The sequence below is a fragment of the Nothobranchius furzeri genome, chromosome 16, assembly GCF_043380555.1.
Source record: "Nothobranchius furzeri strain GRZ-AD chromosome 16, NfurGRZ-RIMD1, whole genome shotgun sequence".
Taxonomy (NCBI): domain Eukaryota; kingdom Metazoa; phylum Chordata; class Actinopteri; order Cyprinodontiformes; family Nothobranchiidae; genus Nothobranchius; species Nothobranchius furzeri.
Genome location: NC_091756.1, coordinates 27,237,349 through 27,263,247, shown reverse-complemented (window position 1 = coordinate 27,263,247; position 25,899 = coordinate 27,237,349). Strand labels below are relative to the sequence as shown.

The 25,899-nt window shown below is 41.6% G+C and overlaps 1 protein-coding gene across 2 annotated transcripts in view; it reads left to right on the top strand.

Moving 5' to 3' along the window:
* Positions 1-25,899, top strand: part of snx29 (sorting nexin 29) — a 298,365-nt gene that overhangs the window by 108,108 nt on the left and 164,358 nt on the right. For both annotated transcript variants that reach the window (XM_015963689.3, XM_054749014.2), the window contains exon 15: positions 22,248-22,354. In XM_015963689.3, coding sequence (XP_015819175.1) covers positions 22,248-22,354 — 107 coding nt within the window. The remainder of the gene's footprint in view (positions 1-22,247; positions 22,355-25,899) is intronic.

Here is a 25,899-nt window from a genome sequence, read left to right as displayed (position 1 = left end):
CTCCTTTAAGCCCCATGAGATGTCTAAGCTGCAGATGTTACACACCTGCTTAGACTCTATCAAAACCCGGATGGCTGGGAGCTTTCTACAGCTGAATGAAGAGAAGACTGAGATCCTCATCTGTGCCCCAGACAAGCTGGTTCCCAAAGTCAGAGACTCTCTTGGTCAGCTTGCTTCCCACCCCAAACCTTCTTTCAGGAATCTTGGCGTGACCTTTGACCCAGCTCTCACCCTGGATTCTCATGTCAGTTCTCTTGGTCGCTCTTCCTTCTTCCATCTCAGGAGCATTGCTAAGCTGAGTCCCATTCTGTCCCGCTCTGAACTTGAGACAGTTCTCCACACCTTCATCTCCTCACGCTTAGACTACTGTAACTCTCTTTTCACGTGTCTGAGCAGAACCTCCCTGAACCGTCTACAGGTGGTTCAGAACGCCTGTGCTCGGCTTCTGACCAAGTCCTCCAAACACACCCACATCACCCCGCTTCTCCTCCAGCTTCACTGGTTGCCAGTCAACTTCAGGGTTCATTTCAAGATCCTGGTTCTGGTCTATAGGGCCTTACATGGACAAGCACCATCTTACATTGGTGATCTTCTCAGTCCCTACATCCCCAGCAGGTCCCTGAGGTCCAGTGATCAAAGCCTACTGGTTGGGCAGCACCAGGCTAAAGACCAAAGGTGACAGATCATCTGCTGTTGTGGCCCCCAGACTCTGGAACTCTCTCCCCCTGAGCCTGAGATCAGTGGACTCAGTGGTCTCCTTCAAAAAGCAGCTGAAGACTCACCTGTTCAAGCTGGTTTTTGTATGACCTGTTTCAACCACTCTCTCTTTATTCTGCTCTCCCCACCTATTCCACCTTCCTCAGGATCCACTGATTTCCCTCTTTCCTATTCACTCTCTCTCTTAACATTTTTTTTCTTTTAAATCGCAATTGCCTATTTTTGCTCATTTTAAATATATTTTTAAACATTTTCTAAAAGCTTTTTTATATTTTTACATTTTTTTATATTTTGTTTTTGTTTTTGTGAAGTGCCTCGTGATTTTTATCTTGAGAGGCGTTATAGAACTGATATTTTCTTCTTCTTCTTATTGGCTTTCTTACAGATTTACCAATAATCGTCTGACTCTTCATTTCCAATACCGAAATAAACTAGTATATGCCTCTCATAAAAAAAGAAAACAAAACATTTTAGGTTACCAACATCACGTATCTTCCATCATGCTTACATTTTAAACTTGTTCTGTGCTAAATGACAACTACTTGAATTTAAATTAGTAACAGGAAAAGTGTTTAATTTGTCCCCAACAGTAGCTGAATCTCATCCTCCCAAAGTGCGACACAAAGATGTGTGCATTAGTCAGTAATGTATTTTTCTGTATATTGCAGTTGTGGAGATAAAACACTTATAAAGATCTTCAGACAAGAAAAACAAGCCTTGCTTTTGTGTAAGGCGTTTGTTAGCTAGCTAGCTGCACACGAGTGAATTTAGTGAGTAAATTCTATTTATATAGCATTCATCACATAGAATCACAAAGTGCTTCACATACATCAAAGCAAAACAAACCCTCCCACTGTCCTCACCCCTGCCACGTGGACCTCAAGGGATAAACCATCAACCCTGCTCAATGGTCAACTCTCCTCGTGGGGTCACACCCATTAGGACAGTGGGAGGGTTAATTAAGTCATAAAATCACAATGATCTTAAAACAGAAATAAATTAAAATCAGAAAAACAAAGTAAAAAACCATAAAACAAGTGAAAGATAATTACAAATTTGAATTAAAAGTAAAAAACAACAAAAGATGTAGGTAAAAGCAGCTTTAAATAAAAGGGTCTTCAGTTTTTCTTAAAAGTGTCCAGACTGTCGGTGCTACGTAAGGTTAAAGGAAGTTCATTCCAAAGTCGGGGTGCAACAGTGATCACCTCAACCTGTATATCTGGTCTTTGGAATGTTTAGAAGGTTCTGGTGTGTGGACCTGAGGGCTCGGGTTGGAGCATAAGGCTTTAACAGTTCAGTAATATACGGAGGAGCTTGACCATGTAGAGCATTGAAAGTTATAGTCGGGATTCTAAAAAGGATTCTAAAGTTAACGGGTAACCAGTGGAGAGACATCAGAATAGGAGTGATGTGTGCTCTTCTGTTTGCTCCAGTTAGGAGCCTCGCTGCAGAGTTCTGGACCAACTGAAGGCAGTTAAAGGCTTTTTTGTTAAAACATGTGAAGAGTGTGTTACAGTAATCTAGACTGGAGGAGATAAAAGCATGGATAACCTTTTCAAGTTCATGTTTTTACATCAACCTTCGCAGTTTGGAGATATTTCTTAAGTGATAAAAACAGTTTCAGACAGCAATAACACTGTATTGGAGCAGGCGGAGGGAGACTAGGGAGTCTTAGCACACCTCTGTTGTCGCTTGGCTTCGTGCTACGTGCTGCGGTGACAGCCTACGTGCAGCCTGGTCACATGAGATCTCACGTTTTATGAGATTGTAGATAAATGTATTTTCAAATTTTGATCAAACAACTAGACGTTCCGCCCTTTCAGCTAAAATAACAGCTTTTATTTATTTATTTATTTTTGTTCCCATGGCTTTTTTGATGACAAACTAAATAAAGGTGTCTGTAACCATCAAACATAAGGAACGATTGTTCTCTCATGTTTGTGTGTTCAGCTTCTTTTTTAGCCTCTGGTTTTGTATCTACCAAGTGTTGTTGGGTAATCAGGCCTCAAAGCTCTGAATGTGCCACTCCAGTTTTATCTGTGTGCTTTTCAGAGCAGAATGGTTATTGTTTCCATATTTTCTCTTCTCAATGAAATCAGCTGCCTGCCGAGGCTTGAAAAGGCACTGATCTGAACGCAAACAAAGAGCTCCTGGTAGCTGAAGGTTAAGATTCATTACTAACAGCAAAAAATAAACGTTTTCCACAGCTTTAGAAAACATTCAAATGTGCTTTTATACATGTGCTAACAAATGCAATATGATAGATCTTTAAAAGCAGAAAAAAGATCAGATTTGAGTTATGATTCCAAAGATTGGTTGACTGGTGTCACTTTATCAAAACAAAATCTGCTCATGTGTCTTATAAAAACGTGACATTTTCTTACCGTTACAAATGTTCTGCATGATTCATGGCTGTGTCACCAAACATGTGTCATATCCTCTTGTTAAAAATGTTTCTGATTAAAAAGGAAGAAAAAGGTTTGTTAATTTTCAAAAGTGTGATTTTTACACTTTTTCTATCCAAAACATTGTGTTGGTCCACTGAAACGAGACAAAAACAGAATGTGTGATACGGGTCAAAGTATGGTCACGTAATATTGATATAAATAGAGTTTTAGGTGTTACTTTAGACGCTTATTTTTTATTTTTTTTACCAGTAAATAAAAACCACTACATTTCAGAAGGTAGTTGATTCAGTTGTTTGGCTGAAGGAAGTATTTTCTGGGGTAGATGAAAAATACTCTCAACTGCTTCTCACCTTTTGTGTGATACAAGGCCGGGATCTGTGGTTTGGTTGTAATAGATGATTGTTAGCTGTTATTGAAGCTATTCTGGACTGTTCCAGGAACAGAGCACAGGAAAAAGCTCAAAGAGCGCTCTTGAATTGAAAGTAGAGCATTCGCTCAAACAGCCCGATGACTGATGGAGAGCATTTGTGCTTTTCGTGTGTGTCTGTGTGTGTGTCATGCATATTTTTATACTTTATTTTTCTCAAATGCAATGAGGTTAACATGTCATGGGGAATCGAAGCTAGGTTTAATTTAGAAACTGTACAACAAATCTGTTTAATGGTTAAGGATTTTCTAATTCTTTAGATTTCGGACCTTACAATAATTTCTTTTTGCCTTTTGTCCTATTTTTGTACCATCCTGTATTAATTTTACATTGGATAAAAGTCTTAATGTCAAGATGTCATAATTATTGAATAACGAGGCATTTTATAGATCTGAGGTGCCATGGTTCGGCCACTTCTGTCGCTGAACTCAGAAGTTCTTTTGATTTTTCACAATGGGTGAAAAATCTCATTGCTGACACAGTCCCACTGAGACATTGGTGTGTCTTCCACATAGTTTAAACAAAGCTATGTGTTTTGCCTTGATGGCCGTTTCATAAACAAATAATGTATTGAACCGTTTCAGTTCTAGCTACAGGCAAAACCTATTTTCCCGTCCTTCGGCATTTGGTAATGGTGATACTAACGTCTTTTTTAGTCTTGTAATAAGAAGTAAAAAGGCTTTGCAGAGGTAGGAAGAGCCTGGTTGTTGTGCGGTTTTCTAGGCCACAGTGGCACAGGAGTTAAGTGCTCGCCCCGTAATAGGAAGGTTGCAGGTTCGAGCCCCGCTCAGTCTGTTGCTGTCGTTGTGTCCTTGGGCAAGACACTTAATCCACGTTGCCTGCTGGTGGTGGTCGGAGGGACTGGTAGCGCCAGTGCTCGACAGCCTCGCCTCTGTCAGTGCTCCCCAGGGCAGCTGTGGCTACATCGTCCCCACCAGTGTGTGATTGTGTTGTAAAGCGCCTTGGGGGGTTCCAGGACTCTAGCCCTTTGATGCATAACGGTCACTACAGTGGACAGGTACTCAAAATTGTTATTTAGTTATTTTTGCTATTAAGAACAGCTGTTGAAGACAATTGCATGTGAGCCCCTCCATTTGGACTTCAGCAAGTCAAGCCAACATATTTCATGTTCAGAATGCACCCTGTCCACTGAGATGGACATGTAATAAATTATTTGTAAATTATCATATGTTATAAAAAATATTTGTTGAAATTTGTTTCATTCACGCCTAAAGATGAATGAAAAAAATTGTTTAAAAATCATGGTTGAAGATTTCATAATTCATGCATCAAAGGGCTAGAAGGCGCTATATCAAATACAGGCCATTTACCATTTACCATTTACCATTCTATTCACCACCAGCAAATTCAGAGTGCTGTGATTGGCTCCATCACGGTTAGCAGATTTACCACCTTGTGCTTCCTGTGTACCATTTGTCCCGTGTAACAGGCAGAGCTTATCTGTCTTTTTCCTCTTTCGTTCCTGGTACACATAAGCAGACTGGTACACAAAAGGTTGTTATCAGAAGGAGGAGAAGACGTGAAATGAACGATTAGAAAATGAAAGACGATTGTTTAAGATTAGTGCTCATTAATTAACTCAGCCAGCCACGTGCTTGCTTCCTAACCAGCACATTGACTAAACGTGGCCTGACTGCATGATTGGCTCAACTTTGTGAGCATCGTTGAAGAAACGAGAGATTTCTTCATTTTGTCCTTATTTTGATCTTGTAATTGTTTTCTGTAATGAAAAACTGATGAACCTTAAAACTCAATTTGCTTGGAGTCTTTCATGTGTGCATACATGCTTAATAATCTTTTTGAGCGCACAGTAGAAAGTGGCTGGTCTCGACAACATGCATAATTAGAAGCCTGGGACAGCACTAAAGCGAAGGGCAATGAATGATTGAAAAACGAGGAGAAGAAAAGATGACTGTGATAAAGTGGTGATGCAGGTATGAAGGTTAAAGGTGGCAAAAAAATGAGCTGATATAAGGAAAACAAGGAGTGCCAACAAATGCTTAACAAACAAGAAGACCCAGCAAAACAAAGAAGCTTTTCTTCTGTGAAAAAGCAATGAAAGAAAGTTACAGGCACCTTTAGAAAAAAGCAGGTCCTGGAAGGGATGGAGCAATTTCACACGAAGATATGATATTGAGGACAAGCATCAGGAAAGCCTTTATAACAGTGGTGCGAGTGCCGCAGGTTGGTGTGGATACGGCATTACAAGGAGAGATTTGCTTGATTGCGCTTGATTCCGTGTTTTATTTAGCAGTGTTGCTTCAGCAGGATGGAGGTTTGTTCTCCAGGCTTCAAGTTCTTCATTTCCACCTGCTAAAGGCCAGCCTCTGTTCTGCTTTCCCAACATCTGCCTCTGATGTTCCAAACACCACACCGTTTATGAAGGGACCGTTTCACTTTGTCCGTTTCATGATGTTTAGTTGCAAATAGTGTGACTGTGTGATGTTTAAGAGCCCCCCGATAAGGTACAGAACCCAGAAGCGGGATTCTAAAAAATAAAAAATAAATAAAAATAGTGGTATTTTTTCACCGAATACAGGAAATTATTCAGTTTTAAGTGACAAATTTCAAAAATAAAAAATGTTACTTCATGTTATCTTCTTCTCTGCTATAGGGAGCCTAAGTCATGCCCATCTACTTCTGGACCATGGGTCCCCGGAAGAACGAAAAAAGGAATGCAAATCAATGAGGCTATAAAAACTATTTTCTAATCCCGTTTGTTATGTGCCATGGATTTCACGTATGCCGTCCGTGAATTTTAAAGACACATTCTGAAGAAGAACACTTATTTTCAAACACGGGCAAAAGTTATTTTAGGTTTTGTGTGAAAAGACGTCCAGTACTACAAATGTGCATCACCAGATTGACGTCATCAAACCAGACATGGAGATATGCGACGTACTGACATCTGATTTGTAGTCATGCCAATTACAAACTTTTACAAGCTGATAAATCTCAAAATACGTAACTGTCGTAGTCGAAACACCCACCATTAGTTTTCATTTAAATTGAAGTGCAACACATTCAAATGGCGAGAAACGTGGGTTTAGAGGAGATCGCATGAAGAGTTGGAGGAGAATGAATGAATCTTTTGTGCTAAAAATGATCTGAAATACATTGAAGGTTGAATATGGCAGAATTTAATCAAAAGCTATATTTTTTAAAAGTAATGACTCCACCTGCCATTTAGAGGTGTGCAGAATGAAGGTACAGTATTTCCTTTAAAAGTTATATTTTACATAAAAACAAATCAAGTATTTATTTTGATGGACACAACACTGGGTTTATGTTTACATCTACCAGCCAATAGAGGCCACTATTGTAGGTTACCAAACAGTCCGCTCGGCCAGTGGCGGACTCGGCAAGTCAAGCAGCTCCTTCTGAGCCCTGAAGATGGCGTTATCCTTCTCACATGAGGAGCGACCATGAAAGATCTAAAACCAGAGTGAGTTTAGGTGAAGCCCACAACAGATAGTCGACCCAAATAAAAAGTTTCACATATCGGCAGCGAACCTGGTATCCTGATTGGTGGAAACCTTGTTCTATTGTTGCAACTACAACCTCCACACACTAGATGTTGCTTTGGTGTTCATGTCCCATATTCAACACTTAAAACAATGTAAACACAACAATAAACACTATCTTGGACTGGATACGTGACTGGTGGCAGGGTACCCTAGAAAAGCACTACGCCCTCTCTTGTCCTGGCGGGGAATTGCTTTGCAACACTCCTGAGGTGATGGAGACATCTGAAGGGAAAAAAAATCTCCATCAATGCGTGGACACAACTGTACACTCGAGCTGACGGAGAACTATAAATCAGGCTTTAGCTCCTTATTTGTTTCTTTACAAATTATGAAATCTGTTACTTTTCATCTGACTAGTATGGATCCACCTAGGCTTTATAAAAAGACAGATTTTCTTATAACCAAATCCAACAGTTACAAATTGTAATTTAACACCACCTGTACCATTATTGCTTCATCACATGATGCCAGTGAAATAAATCCAGAAGCTCACTGCTCTCATGCTGTCAAGAGTTTCACTAATTACTATTTAATGATCATCACTAATCTGTTTCTTGCACTTCTAACTTGAGGTTAAGTAATACACAAGGTCCTCTCTTACATAATAATCTGAATAAAATCTAGAGACACCTGTAGTAGCTGAAGACAAATTGGGGTCAGTTGGTTTTTATTTTGATTCAAGTGTGTTCAACAATAAGCAGTTTTATATATATTCATTTATCATATTTATGTAAGAATTGGTGAACTAAGTTCTGTTGTGACTAATAGTTTTGACAATGTCACAAATATTGATTTTCGTCATGATGTCCCCCCCCCCACACACACACTTTTTCCTAAGCCACTTTTTGTCCCCTTCACTTTTACCATCCAAAAACAATATTACGCTATGATAAATAGTCACAGGTTGATCACTAGGACCAACCAGAAAACAATCGCTTGCGCTGAAGCCTGTTTCACATTGGAACTATCCATAAGCTCATCTATTGGCTCTGCTGATACTTGATAACGTGTGATTGGCCGTTTGTGCGGTCACTCTACATTGTAAACAGGACATGCTCACTTTTTTCTAGCTTGCCAGCTGCCGGGGCGTATTCCTGAAAGCGAGTTTAGAATAGGGTTGTCATGGTGTGAAAATTTAACCTCACAGTTATTGTGACCAAAACTATCACGGTTTTCGATTATCGCGGTATTTTTTTAAACGTGTTACATTTTCAGACAACTAAATAAACCATGTATATCAGGAAAATATCATCCTCAGTTTGTGTCAAATTTTGCCTAAAATTTGTTATTTTGTAATTATGTTGTTTATTTGTTTACATATTTCCCCTTTAGTCTTTAAAATACCAATATTTGCCCATAACTTCTTATTTTTTGTCTGTTTGATGTCATCATTTAAAAAATATTAGATCAGATGATACTCAGTACTCAAGTAGCCTTCTAATCAGATACTTTTTTTTACCCTTACTTGAGTAATAAACCCTATATCAGGAAAATATTGTCCTCGGTTTGTGTCCTTCCAGTGAGCTTTGCAGATTTGGGAAAATGTCATCAGGCAGTAATCATTGTTAAATTCATAATTATTCTCGGAGAGAGGCCAACTCTTATCTGCCCCTGGGAGCCCCGTAATGCATAGCGTAATTTCAACATGGGGGTGTCCATGACACGCTTTATAGGCAGGTAGCGGCGCTGCGGCTGCTTTATATAGCGACTCGTTGCATTCTCCCTCAACCAAAATCCTCGGATCACGCATTTTAGCTAAAACGCTAACGTTAGCTTGCCTCGCGTTGACTATAGAGTTGTGGGTGATGGTCACGCAGATGTGTCATGAGATTTGAAGCGTCGCTGCCTTTCACAGACACTCTTCCTGGACCAGATTGGAGATGTAACCTCTCCAACGTGTCCTGGGTTGACCCGGGGCCTCCTGCCGGCAGGACATGCCTGAAACACCTCCCCAGGGAGGCGTCCAGGAGGCCTCCTGACCAGATGCCCAAACCACCTCAACTGACTCCTTTCAATCCGGAGGAGCAGCGGTTCCACTCCGAGTCCCTCCCGAATGTCCAAGCTCCTCATCCTATCTCTAAGGCTGAGCCCGGCCACCCTACGGAGGAAACTCATTTCGGCCGCTTGTATCCGTGATCTCGTTCTTTTGGTCATTACCCAAAGCTCATGACCATAGATGAGGATTGGGACGTAGATAGACCGGTAAATCGAGAGCCTGGCTTTCTGGCTCAGCTCCCTCTTCACCACGACAGATTGGCTCAGCGTCCGCATCACTGCAGACGCTGAACCAATCTGCCTGTCGATCTCTTGATCCCTTCTACCGTCACTCGTGAACAAGACCCCGAGATACTTAAACTCCTCCACTTGAGGTAGGACCTCTCTCCTGACCCGGAGTTGGCAAGCCACCCTTTTCCGGTCGAGAACCATGGTCTCAGATTTGGAGGTGCTGATCCTCATCCCAGCTGCTTCACACTCGGCCGCGAACCTACCCAGCAAGAGCTGAAGGTCAGAGCTGAATGAAGCTAGGAGGACCACATCATCCACAAAATGCAGAGACGAGATTCTCCTGCTACCAAGCTGGACACACTCCACACCATGGCTGCACCTAGAAATTCTGTCCATAAAGGTAAGGAACAGAACCGGTGACAAAGGGCAGCCCTGGCGGAGTCCAACCCTCACCGGGAACAGGTCCAACTTACTACCGGCTATGCGGACCAAACTCACGCTCCTCTGGTAAAGGGACATACGTCCAGTACAGTCTGTTCTCTAGTAGGGGCTGTTACACAGCCCTCACGTGATGGGTGTGCTGTTCCTTGGTCTTAGAGAAAAATCAGTATGTCGTCTAAGTACACAATTACAAACTTGTTGATGTAATCACCCAACACTGAGTTCACTAGTGACTGAAACACTGTGGGGGCATTCGTTAACCCAAACGGCAATACCAGGTACTCGGAATCACCAAGGGGTGTCTTGAACGCCGTCTTGCACTCATCCCCCTCTCTTATTTTCACCAGATGATAGGCGTTCCTTAGGTCCAACCGACTGAATATGGAGGCGCCCTGAATAGGCTCAAAAGTGGAGGAAAGTAACGGCAGAGGATACTAATTTTTTATGGTGATCTGGTTCAAACCTCTGCAGGGCCTGAGTGACCCCTCTTTCTTGGGTACGAAGAAGAACCCCGCTCACAGAGGAGACCAGGACGGTCATATGGTTCCAGCGGCTAGACAGTCTTGAATGTAACGCTCCATGCTTTCTCTCTCAGGCTTGGAGAGGTGATAAAGGCAGCTAGATGGCAGAGGGGCTCCTGGTAGCAGATCAATAGCACAGTCGAAGGGCCTGTAAGGTGGTAACGAAGATGCACGGTCTTTGCTAAATACTTGCTTAAGGTCACGGTAAGCAGAGGCACATCAGAGAGGTCTATGTTCTCCGTTGGAGGGGTTTTGGGTCCACAGGTGGTCGGAGAGGCAGAACATAGACATCGTTGGGAGCACTCCGGACTCCAACCTATGATCTTGTTTTCCCTCCAGTCTAGTATGGGGTTGTGGTGAACCAACCAGGAATGACCAAGCACCAACGGCGACTGAGGAGAAGGGAACACATAAAAAACCAGGGGCTCAGTGAGGTTACCTGACACCATAATACGGAGGGGAACAGTCTGGTGGGTGATGGTGGAGAGGTTTTGATTGTCCAGAGAGGAGACTGAGAGAGGAGTGGCCAACCGGGTGGTGGGAATCCTCCATTCAGCCACCAGTTGGGGTCCAGCAGGGACTGCTCACAGCCCGAGTCCAGAAGGGCCTCGAGTTGGATCTGCATTGAGTTAAAAAGCACAGAGCACGGTAAAGAGCACCGAGAACTAACAGTCTGAGTTACCGCCCACCAGAAGTCCCGGTCTTACCGGCAGGCTCTGCCTTTTAACAGAGCTGGGCAGTTATTGGCAAAATGTCCAGATACACCACAGTACAAGCAAAGGCCAGACCTTAATCGATGCTCTCTCTCCTCCTGAGAGAGTCGAGTCCTACCCATCTGCATGGGTTCCTCTGTTGATGTGGAGTCTGCTGCGGAGCGCCCTCTAGCTCCTGGAAACCGTTCCTGAGAAGATGACGCACTCTGTCCCGGTTCTTGTCGTCTCAACTCGAGGTGTCGTTTATCGATGGAGATGTCCAGTCTGATGAGCTCCTCCAACAAGCCGGGTTCGGGGCACAGGGCCAACTGGTTCCTAACCCGATTGTTCTGGGCCTCGGTGAAAGCTGCAATGAGAGCGTCCTCGTTCCAGGTCATCCGAGCCGCCAGGATGCGAAAATCCACCGCCATGTATGCCACCGATTTCCTGCCTTGCGAGAGAGTCCACAGCTACATTCTGATGTCCGAGCTGGACCCAAAGCCTCCAAAAGTCAATTTAAAATCGGCTTAAAAAATCCCTAAATGGTCCATGTAAAAAAGCGTCATTGTGGCTCTTAGCCTCTGCCCACCTCAGCGCTTTCCCTCGCAAAAGCCCAACTATGTAGGAAATCTTTGCGGACTCAGAGAAGAAAGCTGTGGGACAACGTTCAAAAGTCAATTTACACTGGAGCAGAAAACTGTGGCATTCCTTAAATTCACCACAGAAAGTCGCTGATGGCAGAGGCGGAAGTGGGTGCCCTCCATGGGACCTGAGTCTTCCGGTCCGGGGGAAACAGCGGCTGCTGGAGCGGCTGATGATGGTTCCGCTGGAGGAGACGGCTGCAGATGGTTGAGACAGACAGTCATGGATCTGTCGAACCTTGGTCTCCAACTGTTGATAGCGTTGGTTGGCAGCGATGAGTTGCTCCATAAGCAGCGGCAGGGTCTGTTCCTGCTGAGAACTGATTCTGCGGGGTTAGCGGTTTGGCCGGATGATTCTGTCATGGTTTGGGGCAAGAGTCTAACCCAAGACATGCAGAATCAGTACAGGACAATGGTTAAAGGAAAAATAACAATCTTTTATTAAAGGAGAATGTTAACTAAGGGCCCACAGGAAGTCCAGCGGGTGAAGGAACGGGAAGGCAGTGTCTAGAGGGGAGAACAACAGAGATGAGTCCTGGGAGATGTAGTCTAGAAGGGGAGTAAGGGGAGGTAGTGAGCCGGGGGTTTGTCCAAGAGGGAGGTTCGGAGCTGGAGAGGGAGTGGAGGGTTGATGGAGAGCGAGCCGGTCCAGACGGGTGGATGGCTGAATGAAGAAGAGGAGCCGGTGTGGAGTCCTATGGATTCAGCGTGGGGGTTCCTGATGCAAAGCAAGACCTGAGGTAGGTTGTTCAAAAACATCCAAGAGTTACGAGAGTTCCAAAAAGTCACACAATTCACTGGGAGACCTAGAGACGAGTACAAGTGACTAGAAACTACCAGTCAGTAGCAATCATCTGGCGTCGTAGTGTTCACCATCCTCCTTAAGTATCCAACTCGCTGATTAGCTGACGAGATGCAGCTGCCGCTCCCTCTCCTGCAAACAGAACACTCAGAGATGGTGAAGATGGGAAGATTACTCAGCCCGGCTCATGACACACATTCGGTGTGTTATACACACCTCTGGTTTTGAGTGTATAGTTGTTTGTATACAAAGCCATCAACTACCGATAATGGAAGAAAACAACCAGACAGGAATGTTATGCTCTTCTCCCACTCTTGGAAGATTTTTTTCTTCCTCTGAGCGTAAAAGAAACATGAGCGGACATTTATTCTGGTAATTTAACTACGTTTGTGAGGTAAGTCCCCGGTGAAATCTTTGCTTTCTAAATTGCCGGTTTGTTTCCTGGTAGACATGGACTTCCTTTGTACCTGACAGCAGTTTTATGGTGTCAGGAGGTAATTTAAAAGCAGAAAACATTCCGTACAGCCACTGAAGCTAAAGTAAAACTTCACTGTACCGAGTGCTGCTTTCTATTTGGCCCCTTTTCTGTAGTGGAGAGTTCCTCACTGGCCTGTTTAAACACCCCTCAGCTGAATTTCCTAGGGAAAGTAGACCATTTGGTCACACTCGAGAGAAGTCTCTGGAGATGGATGGATTCAGATGAACACCGATGAACATTTCTGGAATTGGGAGAAAAACAGTCGCCAGGAAAAAGCTGTGCGTTTTTGATAAGTACGTTCTGTGATTTTTCATCAAACTCATGGATCGCCTCAAACACTGATTCTGAGATTATCAAAGAAAAGTCAGATTTGTGTTTTTAATAGATTCATTAGCGATATTAGTCTTTGTCATATTTCCCACCCTTACCCTAACTCAAATAATATCTGAATCATTTTAACTCAACTTTATTCATTTTTAACATTTGTCTTCAGACCGCAAACATTCATTCAGATTTTTTCATATTAAACGTTAAAGCAAGGACTCAGAGTTGGTTTATTTTATTAAATTTAAAGGCCCCGTGTGTGAAATTCACAGAAATCATAGTAAAAAGATCCGACTCTTTAGCACCACGCAGTTTAGAGTCGGTATTGCAGCTATTGGAGCCCCCGAGGATCAAAAAGGGTTTTTTTAATCATTATTTAAAACTTTATTAACAAATATAACAAATACAATACAAAATCGTGTTGCTGTAAACGGCAGCATGTCATCATCTAATTCCAGCTTTCAAGTCAGCGAACAGGTTAGTTGTTTTCATCTAACTTATTTTATTAATTTAATCTAAATAGGTTTTGAATAAGAAAAACTTTTTTATGTCAGTTATGTTTGCTAATAGCAAACGGCAGCTAGTTAGTGATGACTTCTGACTACAAAAAATGACAATATTTTGTTCATTTTATTTGAGAAATGTTATATTTCTATTTGCCATTTTGGAAATATACAAGGTAGTGTAGTCTGTAATTGTTTTCTCTCTGTAAACAGAGTCAGATATCATCCGATGGTTCATCAGTGGAGACAGACAGAGGACGAGGGAGAGGAAGAGGGCGAGGAAGAGGGAGAGGAAGAGGGAGAGGACAGACGTGTGCCAGCGCACAGAGAGGCAGAGGTGTTAGACATGCAACAGAAGCAGGGCAAGCATCCCAAGATGAAGGAGCCGAATTTGCTCAAACCAGCCGCAACGTCCCACGCACAAGAGGAAGAGGCAGAGCTGCAATAAAGTCTAGAAGATCGGCGCTTTCAAGCGCTTTCAAACTATCCCGTTTCTCAAGTTTGCTTGTAGAATATGTGTGATCCTCCATCGCTAGAAGTACGGTGTGGCTAGTTTCTTCTTCTTCTTAGTTACTTTGTCAGACTGCATGCTTACAAGGCGCACTTCTGCCCCCTGCTGTTTCTTTGAGGTTACATCATTTAAAAACGCAAACATCAAATGCGAAGCTTAATATGTTGTATGTCCCTAAAAGGTCACTGTATTTTAAGATGGCGCATGCCATATGGAGCACCGGTCTGCTTCTTTTGTCTAAAATATTAAAATATAAAGCTAATAATAATGCTTAGAATAAATGCTTGTTTGAATTATCATTAAAAAAAACAAATTTGAGAATGTGATACAAGAAATTTGATAACTTATAAGATGAAATATCACACATTGGGCCTTTAAATATCTGTACTTGTTACCATATTTGTTTATCTTGAACTGTGTAAAGGATGTGATTTCCCACCAGAGAACAGAGCGTTACTGGGACTGTTTTCTTTACAACAGTACCAGGTAGTTTGTTTCCTGACTGACTCCTCAGTAAGAAGCTTACTGTCACTCTGGCTTTTTGCTCACCAGCTTTTGTGCTACTTGTTCATTTTTTAACAGAAATGAGCATTCAGCCCTTCCTGTCACATGACAAGACTGGCTTTCTCTGATGAGGATAAGATGCATCAACAGGTGATCTTGATACTTTCTTTGATATGAAACAAGTCAGTCTGGGTTACGATACTGCGAGGAAGCAGCATATATATGCCGTGGCCCAACAGTTTGTGGAGCTGGTGATAAAAGCTGAAAACACACCAAGGACTCAACATTGTGGTGCGTCACATAATGTGTCAGGAGAAGCACACACACGCAGCATTATGCAGGCGGACACGACTACACAAATGTTCATTTTAAGATCATGTTTTTTTTATTCAGGCTGTATGTTTGAATACATCAAATTAACCCACCTTAGGTTAGCATTTTAGTAATATTTAATCAAGTTTAATGTGTATCTCATTCATCCATTCATAAAGTCGGTCATATAGCGGATTTTTGAGACAGGGATTTTTGCCCGATGACTTAATGACTATCCTATTGGTGCCAGTAATTAAGGACAAAAATGACAGAAGTAATAGTTCAGAAAATTATGGTCTTATTGCTCTGGCTAATGTTTTGTCTAAAGTGCTTGAACATGCTCTTTTGGGCAAACTGATGCTATTTGCTAGAACTACAGACTCTCAGTTTGGATTTAAAGTGGGGCATGGCACTGATCTTGAGCATTTATGCACTGAAGGAAATTGTGAGTCAGTATAGGAGTCATAATTCATTCGTGTTCATGAGCTTTCTTGCTGCGACTAAAGCATTTGACCGAGTAAATCATGGTAAACTTTTTGGAAAACTCAAGGAGCGAGGTGTCCCCTTGTACCTAATACAGATTTAAAAATACTGGTATGAAAACCAAACCTTACACGCGAAGTGTGGGAGGTCTACTTCTGATCGCTTTTTTGTATCAAATGGGGTTAGACAGGGAGGAATACTGTCGCCGATCCTGTTCAATATATATATGGATGAACTATCTGTTAAATTAAAAGAGCGCAGGACTGGTTGTATGGTGGGAAATCATTGGTTCAATCACCTCATGTCACCTCATGTATGCTAATTATTTGGTGGTACTTTCCCCATACAGTGCTGGTCTGCAGCAGCTGCTTGAGGTGTGTATTTGCTATGGAGAGAAACATGATATTATATTCAACCCCAAAAAGAGTGTTGTCATGATGATCAGAACAAAAGATTATCAAAAAGGAACATTTCTTGGCCAATCAGGCTTTGGATGTAGTTCACAAGGTGAAATATTGAGGTCACATACAGTAATTAGACCTGATCTATGTGATGATGATGATGATGTTCGGCGTCAATGCTGTAGAATGTTTGCCTCAGCTAATATGCTAGCTCAAAAACTATATATATGCACAGATGTCAAGATAGAGCTCTTTAGAGCTTACTGTTCTCCACTTTCTACATCTCAGTTATGGTGCCAGTTTAAGATGGAAACGATGAGAAAGTTAAGGGTTGCATATAATGATGCATTCAGGATATTACTCAAATTCCCAAGATGTACTAGTGTGAGTCATATGTTTGCAATGTGTAATGCACCTGGATTTAACGCTGTATGGAGGAATTTCATGCACAAATTCATGTGTAGATTAAATAGCTCTGATAATGAGATAATCAAAGCATTGGCCTCTCCTGCACACAGTGACACTAGATATACACCGTGCTACTGGAAATATTGGATTAGCACTCTCTATACATTTTAGTCTACTTGATAATTTTGAGTTATTTTTTAGCCAAAGCTATTATGTATTCTTATTCATTCTTTTAAATTGATATATTTTATTATATGCATTTGACTTTATTTATTGTTCTTGAATTTTAATCAATGTTTAAATGTTTTTGGACCGATGTGTCTGTTAATAAAGCATTCAATTCAATTCAATATACGTTTGTAATCTACATACTACTTTATACTTAAAAAAAATATGTTCTTGTGAAGCGCCTCATGATTTTTATCTTGAGAGACGCTTTATAAAATATCCTTCTGGACTATCTTTCTAAGGGCTTCTGCAGGGGCTGGGGAGTACATCTCTTTTTTGAATGGGAGGCAATGTGCTAAGTCGACTCAAAGAGTGGGGACATTTCACAAGACTGATAAAGGAGAAGTTTACTAAAAAAATAGCCTATAAGATTTCTAGAATTTGCATGTTAAAAAGACAGAACAATGTTATGCTAGCAAGTGGCAGAGTTGGGCCATTTTGTGGAGGTTAATGCCTAAACCAGGCCAATTCAAATGCGGGCCTCGAGGGCCGGTATCCAGCACGTTTTAGTGGTTTCTCTGGTCCAACACACTAGATTAAGTGATTGAGTCACCTGTGTAGCAGCTCATCAGGCTCTGCAGAAGCCTGTTAATCATCTGCTCATTGAAATCAGGTGTGTTGAAGCAGGGTTAAAACTAAAACGTGCTGGATAACGGCCCTCAAGGCCTGGAATTGAATAGCCCTGGCCTAAACTGTATGATGAACAAAGTATGAAAATAAAACACAAATTCAATTAAATTGAGTTTATTTCTAAAGCACCAGTTCATTACACAAGTAATCTCAAGGCCCTTTTCAGAGCAAGCATTCCAATTGAACCTACTAAATAATGTGTTGAGTTCAGTTCATAGTTAGTTAACAGTGTTTCCTCCAAGGAAACCCTGCAGATTGCATTGAGTCACTGACATGTAGCATTCACTCTGTTGTCCCTTAGCATGTGTGTAGTGACAGTAGAGAGGAAAAACTCCCCTTTAACAGGAAGAAACCTTTAGCAGAAATAAACAGATTAGCTAGAAGTATCACATTATATGATCAAAAAGTAAAAAAGTTAATAGCAGGAGAGGGAGAATGTTCAGTGGTTGCAGTAGAGATGTCTCCGAGATAACCTAGCCTCTGAAATGTGAGAGGCAGCCATTAAAACTACAAATCCCAGGATTCCTTGTACAGCCATCTCCATCATTAACAGTGGAGATTCTTGCACTGCTTTGTAGTTCTATTCTCCAGCAGCCTTATGTTGAACCTGCAGCTGGCAGGAAAGTGGGAAGCAGAGTTTTTTTTAGCTGTGTTTCTTAATATTTTCACACTTTGTTTGACGACAGTGGCCCAGGAGTTAAGTGCTTGCCCGTAATCGGATGGTTGCAGGTTCAAGCCCCACTTAGTCTGTTGCTGACGTTGTGTACTTGGGCAAGACACTTAACCAACCTCGCCTGCAGGTGGTGGTTGGAGGTACCAGTGGCGTCTGTGTATGGCAGACTCACCTTTGTCAGTGTGGTCTAGGGCAGCTGTGGCTACAATGTAGCTCATCACCACCAGCATGTGAATGGGTGTGTTAATGATTGTGTTGTAAAGCACCTTGGGGGGTTCCAGGACTCTAGAAGGCACATTTACCATTTACCTGGTCACCCAAATTATTCTTAAATGGTTTTTACCTCTACACAACGAGCTGGTGTTTTTCTGCATTTTCAGAACAGCTCTCTTCCCAATTCCCTGAAATAAATAAATAAACATATAAATACATAAAAACACAAGGGTGTGGTTTTCTCCTTCTTTATCATCCTATTCTTTGTCCTTTTTGTTTTTCCTTTATCATTGACTCCTGTGTTTGTAATAGTTTCATCATCTCAAGTATATCAATATTAACAACACCATATTTTCTACTGAAAGGGGAGAAGAAAATAAGATCTGAGGTATAGTGGTATCATACTAAAGATAGTCCGCAATCCCCAGGTTGGTTCTGTTGGTTTACCATCTTTATGTTGTTGCTCTTTTTTGTGCATCTTTCGTAGGACTTGTAGCTCACAGAGGAAGTCGATTTTTCTGGAATTTTATGGCATCATTCTTTGTGACTGTGTGCATGCAGGCATGTTTGTGTGCTGTAGTTTCCTTGGTTGTTGGGCTTCACACTGTAATGGATGGGCCTGAGATAAGCTTGGGGATTGCAGGTCCTTTGCAGAAGCCATCATAATGCATCATGTCAGCCTCCTTAGAAGTGGGAGTCTGTGTGAGAGAATATTTTTTATCTTATCCATGAATTGTCCATGTCCAATTCTAGTTCAATAAAGGCTTAAAATTGAATTTTAATTTAAGAGACGTATGCAACTTGCTTTTCAGCGCTGCATCTCATCATTCAGGAAAGACTTTCAGTGGTCTTTTATCTTCAGGATTTTTTTAACCTTCTAAACTTCACCCACACTCTTGAAAATCAACACTTAAAAGCGGAACCTTGTCGAAGTGGTTTCTTTTTAGAAGTTTCCTTAAGGTTCTACCACCTTATTTCAACACATGGCTTAGTCAAGAAAAACTCACTAATTTCCAAGTACAATAGGTGGGGATGTCTGTTAACACATGGACATATTATTTCACTTGTAATTTGAAACCTTCTGGTGAGGACTTCCTCCTGAGAATGCCTGTTTAGGTTCCAGATTGACAGAGGCTAAAAAATGTATTCACACTCTCTCTCTTCGTATCTCTGGCCTGGCGCCTGACATCTTCTTAAAGCTAACAGCCCAAAATGCTCACAGACACAGTGGCAGAACATTGGAAGTTTTTGCACGATCTTGGTGAGATTTTAGGCACTTGTTGTAGGACTTCACAAAACATTAGAAGTATGTTTGTGATGGTAAACAGTACAAATCCCATTGTGTTACAGGCCTGGGAGAAATGTAGGAGTAATTGATCCACATGCTATTTTAAACCTTTGAGAGCAAAGGTAGGCACAATTGATGATAAAATTGGACCATTGTCACTATTGAAATGTGTTTTATCTTAAATATGAGTTATTTTTGTCAGCCTGTATTGGTGACAGGAAATGAAATGCTTGGATTCAGTGAAATCACACCTCCACCTGTGTGAGCTCCACCCATTTATGATGTAACCCGCAAAGCATCATGGGCCATGATGAAGACAGCCAATTAGAAGAAAGCATCCTTGGAAACACACATGCCCACCAAAGTTAGTAAGCATTTTAAAGATGGACGACCAAAATACGGTGAAGCCTCGTTCTGGAGCCAGAGACTGATATTGAAGTAGATGTCCACATTGTACCACGGAGACCATGTAGGATGCAGATGGACGTTTCAGATTGGTTATTTTAATCCTTTTAGGGTGCTGGACTTTCCATTGAGATTTTGAAACAGACCTCATGGTAGGGGTGCAATGGATCATCATTAATCTTTGATCCATACAGATCTAGGATTCTGCAAGCACGTGGTATGCAGATTGGTCAAGTAGAAAGCCAAGGTATCACCTGTTCAATCCAAATGAGAAAAGCGGCGTTTTAGTTGCATGTATGAGAGCATTTTGGTTTCAGTGTAAAATATGATGATGATACAAACAGTAAAAATGAACACACATGCGTGCATGCCTCCAGTTCGAAGGCACAGCACCACTCACACGTACTTCCAAACACTGGAAGGAGGGAGTGGGTGGCGTTTGCACAATGCTTGGGAAAATTATGTCATTAATATAATGAATATGGTAAATATTGGTAGGAACAAACCTGTAAAGGAGGAAGAAAGAAAAATGAATAGCTCTTCAGAAAGGTGAGGAGGTGAGTGAAAGCAGGACTGTATTTATCTCTTTGAGCAGGACACGCATAGAGTGAGCTGGTCTATGTCAAGCTGGTTTAACATTTAATCAGCAATTGGACCTCAGTCCTTAGTCCTGTATTATATAGCAATATTTTAATTTATCCGAGTTGTATTCTTAAGAATCATATTCTTAAAGGTCAAATTTGCAAATGAAGACATTAGTGTTGTAGAAATTATAACTAAGGAAATCCATAATAACAACTGCGCTAATGGGAAATACGTTTGAGATATCTCAGAATCCTTAAAACCCTAAGATGGCCTTTTTAACATTTATTAGGTAGACTGCATATGTATTCCAAATAAGCATAATTCTGTTGTTCCTAGTCTTATTTATCATTCCAGATATCCATAAGAACATTCTTATTGAATCTGAAATGTTCATCTGTGGTAAATGACCTGGATTTGTATAGCACCCTAGGGTTCTACAACCCCCCAAGGCGCTTTTCAACACAATCATTCACCCTCCCATTCACACACACATTCACACGCTGGTGGGGATGAGCTACAATGTAGCCACAGCTACAGAGAGTTAGAAACTACCAAAATAAAACAGGACGATGGAGTAAAATTTACAAAGTTAATTTAAAAATGTCAACACCATCCAAAAATGAAAACTCCATGAATGATGAGTCTGCAAGTTTGGATATATTGATGTTCAACAATTGTGATTACTAGTGAAATGATGGATATCAAATTACTGCTCAAGATCTGAGCCCATTGTCTTTGGTTTACATGGTGTTTGATTCAAAACCACTCATCAAGTCATTTATTTTAGAGTGTAATTTTCCCATTTCAACTGAATCCACTCAAGGTCATGCTTTTATACAAATAGGAATCGTATTTGACCAAGTCCTTAAATGTATACCGTAGTGGATCTTTGAAAACATATAGGGTGGACATCACGGGGTACAAGTACAAATACTAACACTAAAACATAATGCTGGTTCCAAATAATCTTTAAGCAGAGCAGTCAAAATAACCCAACCTAGTTTGAACCATTGTTGCGTTTCGATTCTGAACTCATTCCTGTTAATCAAAATCTTATTTTGACATTGAGGTTTGGGTGGAACGTCTCAGACCTGCAGAAGTTGATTTATGATTCTCATCAGCTTTTCTTTTCTGGACCTTTATCAGCTTCCTTCTTCCTTACCTATTTGATTCTGTTTAGAGACTCTTGCTGGGGTCCTACTCTGTCTAATCACAGTCAGATTGTGTGTTTTCTAAAACGTCTCCCCAAACAGACATCACAACAAGCCTATTTGAGCTCCATGGCACTCTTGGATTTGCTGAGTTTCTTTTATTCCTTGACCATAACACCCTCTATCCATCCCCAGGAAGTTTCTTTCCCTGAGTGTTGGCTTTGTGTGGAGGCAGTGAAATAAGAGTTTATTTGCTTTTTCAAAGGTGAAAAACAATCCATCTTACACCCGCCATGTGAAAGAGGGTTGCTAAGTTCTGCCATTTGTTTTGAAGGGAACTGGGTTAGCTGATGTTTATGAGTTTGGAAGCACCGCTTCAGGCTGCGACGGGATGACTTTAGCCAGTTAGTGAGCGACACTTGTGCAAAGAAACAATAAACTCCCTCTAAACAGGAAGTTAGAGTAAACAAACCAAGGGTGAGTGAAGAGGAGTTTATCATTCTGACAGAACAGTGTTTTTACTTGGGGGGGAAAACAGTGAGCAGCTCTGTGCTGTTTTTCTTACGCACCCCTCTCTTTCCTGCAAGAATAATTTCAGGTCTTCTTCTGTGACGTTAATTAAAAAATATACGGTCATCTGTTTTTGCAAGTGATGTGCATATTGACTGATGATGCAGTTCATTGCATCTACTCACCACTCTTATTTTTTGTGTCTGTTGTCCTGCAGCCTTGTCAGTGTTGCAGTCCAGTGAAGACCAGGCCCCCATCCTGCAGAATAAGTTTATAGGTGACGTAGAGGAGCTGGCGGCCAGCTACGAACGCAAACTCATTGAGGTAAAAGTAACAATTTTTTCATACCTACAAGTTTAGGGGTGGGGGGTTGTGCTGTTAGAATACGTATAGCCGGCACTATGACAGTTTGGTAGTGGTATATTTTAACAGAGTGAAAGGTCCGGTCCGGGGGCCAGAAAGAGAAGGCTTGTGGACCAGTCCACCTATTGAGTCTCAGAACATGCCCTCACCTGGTTTAAAATCTACTTGCCCAACAAACCTCAGTGTATGAAGGCAGAAGGCATCACGTCCAGCTTCATGTACCTAAATGTTTGCCTGAGGGATCATATCTGGGACCTCCCCATTTGTTCAGTACATAGTGGTAGAGTGTCCGCCCTGAGACTGGGAGATCAGGGGTTTGATTCCTGGTCGGGTCATACCAAAGACTTTGAAAAAATGGGACCCAATGCCTCCCTGCTTGACACTCAGCATTAAGGGGTTGGACTGGGGGGTTAAACCACCAAATAGTTCCCGAGCGCGGCTGTGTCTGCAGCTCACCATTCCCCCAGGGGATGGGTCAAATGCGGAGAAAAAATTTTGCACACACACCTGTGTGTGTGACAACTAATGGGACTTTAACTTTAACAATCGGCACCCAGCATTATCAAACTAACTTTCCTTTCTCTGCCAATGATGCTGTGATGTACTCAGCTGCATAAATACCTCATCAGGCCCTTTCTCAGCTCCAACAACCCTTTTATGCTGTTCAACACACTTATTGTCTTTCAGAATTAGATTTAAATGTTAAAAAACCAAAAGTATAAATTTTGAACACACACACGGTCGTGGACCCCTTCCCTTTGGTTTCCCCCCCGAGACGCTTCTGCCAGAACCCAGAGACCTGCGATGCCGGATGAAGTGAGATAGCACGAAACATCAGTTGCCATTTTCCACGTCCAAATGTCTTTTGTTGACTTGAAATTATATTTTTCCTTTTGGGACTCTGGTAGTTTGTCCTAAAGTTGAAGTGGCAGCAGCTGGTTGTTTCTACTTCTTTAATATTATTGAGTCCCTAACTTCTCACACCAGCTGTGTTCTGCTGCTAAATACATGAGTGCGTAATAAATGGAGGACCCATAGAAGTGTGGCGTTTCGGCGAGACAGACAACCGGAGGGTCCAATAGTTGCATTTGGTCTGAAACATGTTATTGGTAAAGGTTTTTAGACAAATGCGAGAAATCCTATATATTTGAACATCGTTAAAATGCATTAAAATGTGTTTTAGGCTTATTTGTTTTCCAAATTTGTCAGTGAAGCTTTAAGTGTCCCAACATTTGAGATTGTAAACTAAATACAAAAAACTTGTTTTCTTAAGGAGCAAGTACAGTGAGGACCCATTTTTACTTAGTTTCAGATTCAGGCTGAGCGTGAAAATGGTCTTCAACCCCCATTTCCTGCATTAGCTTCCGATAAAAAATGGACGGGGGAATGCTTGTGTCAGTAAAAGCCTCACAGATCTACTGGTGAAAATTAGAATATCATGCAAGAGTTCATTTATTTGTGCAGTTCTTAAAGGGGGATACTAAAATAGGAGACACACTTACAATTAGAATATTGTGAAAAGGTTAAATATTCTAGTCTCAAAGTGTCACTCTAATCAGCTAATGATTCCAAAACACCTGCAAAGGTTTCCTGACACTTTAGTTGGTGGCTCAGTCTAAGGTGAATTAGGGCAGTGCTTCTTAATTAAGCATTGGAATTTTTGGACCATATTCAAAATTTTTCAAGTTTCACGTCTTGGCTACATGGTAGGCTGTATTTAACATCCAGGAGAGAGCAGAGCTTTGCTTCACTAGTGGAAGCTAACCATTAGCGTCAGCAACTCCACCACACAGCAGAACTCCTTCAGGCTTGAGTTATTTGTGGAGATAAAACATCAATGTGGAAAAGCAAAAAATCAGTGGTAGAGTTGTGTTGCTGCTAGCAAATCAGAGGCAGGATGTCCAAAAATGAGTAAATAAGATGCCAAAACTTTCCGTCTGAAGGTCCCCTCTGCTCTGTGTAACTTCAATTTCCTGAACCTGGTGTGCAAGGTTTTTTTTCCACAGATAACTTCTCAAACGACATTCATTTATACTAGAGACCATAGCAAATGTATTGAAATAAAGAGTAAACCTGGTCTTTACATGATATATTCTACAGTTGATTTTGTTTTCTAGAAAAATAAACACTGGGTGTTTCTCAATATCAAGGCGCCAGGCCTTGCGAGGCGATGTCTTGCGAGGCTTGGCGCCTTGCTCACGGGGCCACTGTCCTTCCTTGGTTGAATAAAACAGTTAAATGGAACAGACTTGCATCACATGACTGCAGCTTCCATGATGGTCACGTAGCATTACATGAGACGGGAGATTGCGTTATATTTTATACGTATGGTTTCAATATAAATATATAACGAGCCTTTTACTTTTTAAATTGTGTATAATTGTTAAATTGAATAAATAAGCGAGTTACTACCCGCTAGCCACTTAAGCTACAACTAGTAAGCAAACTAACAAACCATAGATAACTTCATTGGATGTAAAAAAAACATTTTAAATGAGTTGACTTACATTTAAACTTGAAATTTGACCCCAAAGTAGCTGCGGGCATCTGATCCAGCATCCTTTTGAAAATACAGCGCTGTATTCTGGGAAATTTTTGACCAAGGCTAGGCTGTAAGACACCTCCCGTGTATCCTTGCTCAGCTATCTAAACAGCTAACAAACAGAGAACACACGCCTTGGTAGAACATGAACATTGGAACACGTCTTGGCAGCTCCTGATGACGTATCTCCTAGTATCTCCTACTCCTAGTATCTCAAAGACTTCAAGGTGAGGTTCCTTGGAATGGAGAAACACCCACAGTCTTCCCAGTTTCACATTATGTAACAGCAGAAATAGGTTTTCTGCTAGGTTTTAGTCCCAGACCTAGTGTAACTTAGCCTAGAAATCTAGTCAGGCCGTAGCACATGCAAAATGATTTTTCATGTTGGTCTAGCTATGCTCCATTTGAACCTTAGCAGCCCAGACCAGCCTGGTGGTGCGCCAGTCACAACACTCTATTGGTTTAGTGGTCGGGATGTTACAACTGAGCAAAACAAAGATGGCTTGTTTGAAACAGCTTTGGCATCAACTTAAAAGTGTGCTTTTCTTTGATTCATGAATAGATAGAGGCACTTAAGTTTATTTAGTAAAAGGATGTACCGTAAATCCTCTAATATTGGCCTGTATTCAATTAACGGCCGGGTATCACATTGTGGCCAGTGTCGGAGTCGGCGGAGGTGAATAATGGCCGTTTTTTTTTTATTGTGGCCGGGTGGAATGTGGTAACAAGCAAGTACCACGGGGGTGGGGGGGTGGGGGTGGGGGGGGGGGTTGTGTCGTCTGTCTCACTTTTGATTTGCCAGTGATAGACCGCGAGGGTAACTTTAACCTTGGCAGGTGCGGAGACGAAGAGGAGGCGAAAATTTGATATCAAGTTCAAAGAGAACGTGCTGATTATGCTGCAGAACACTCTGGAGGTCAGTAGGGGTTGTATGAACTAGTCACTGGTCGACTTCACTGCTCTA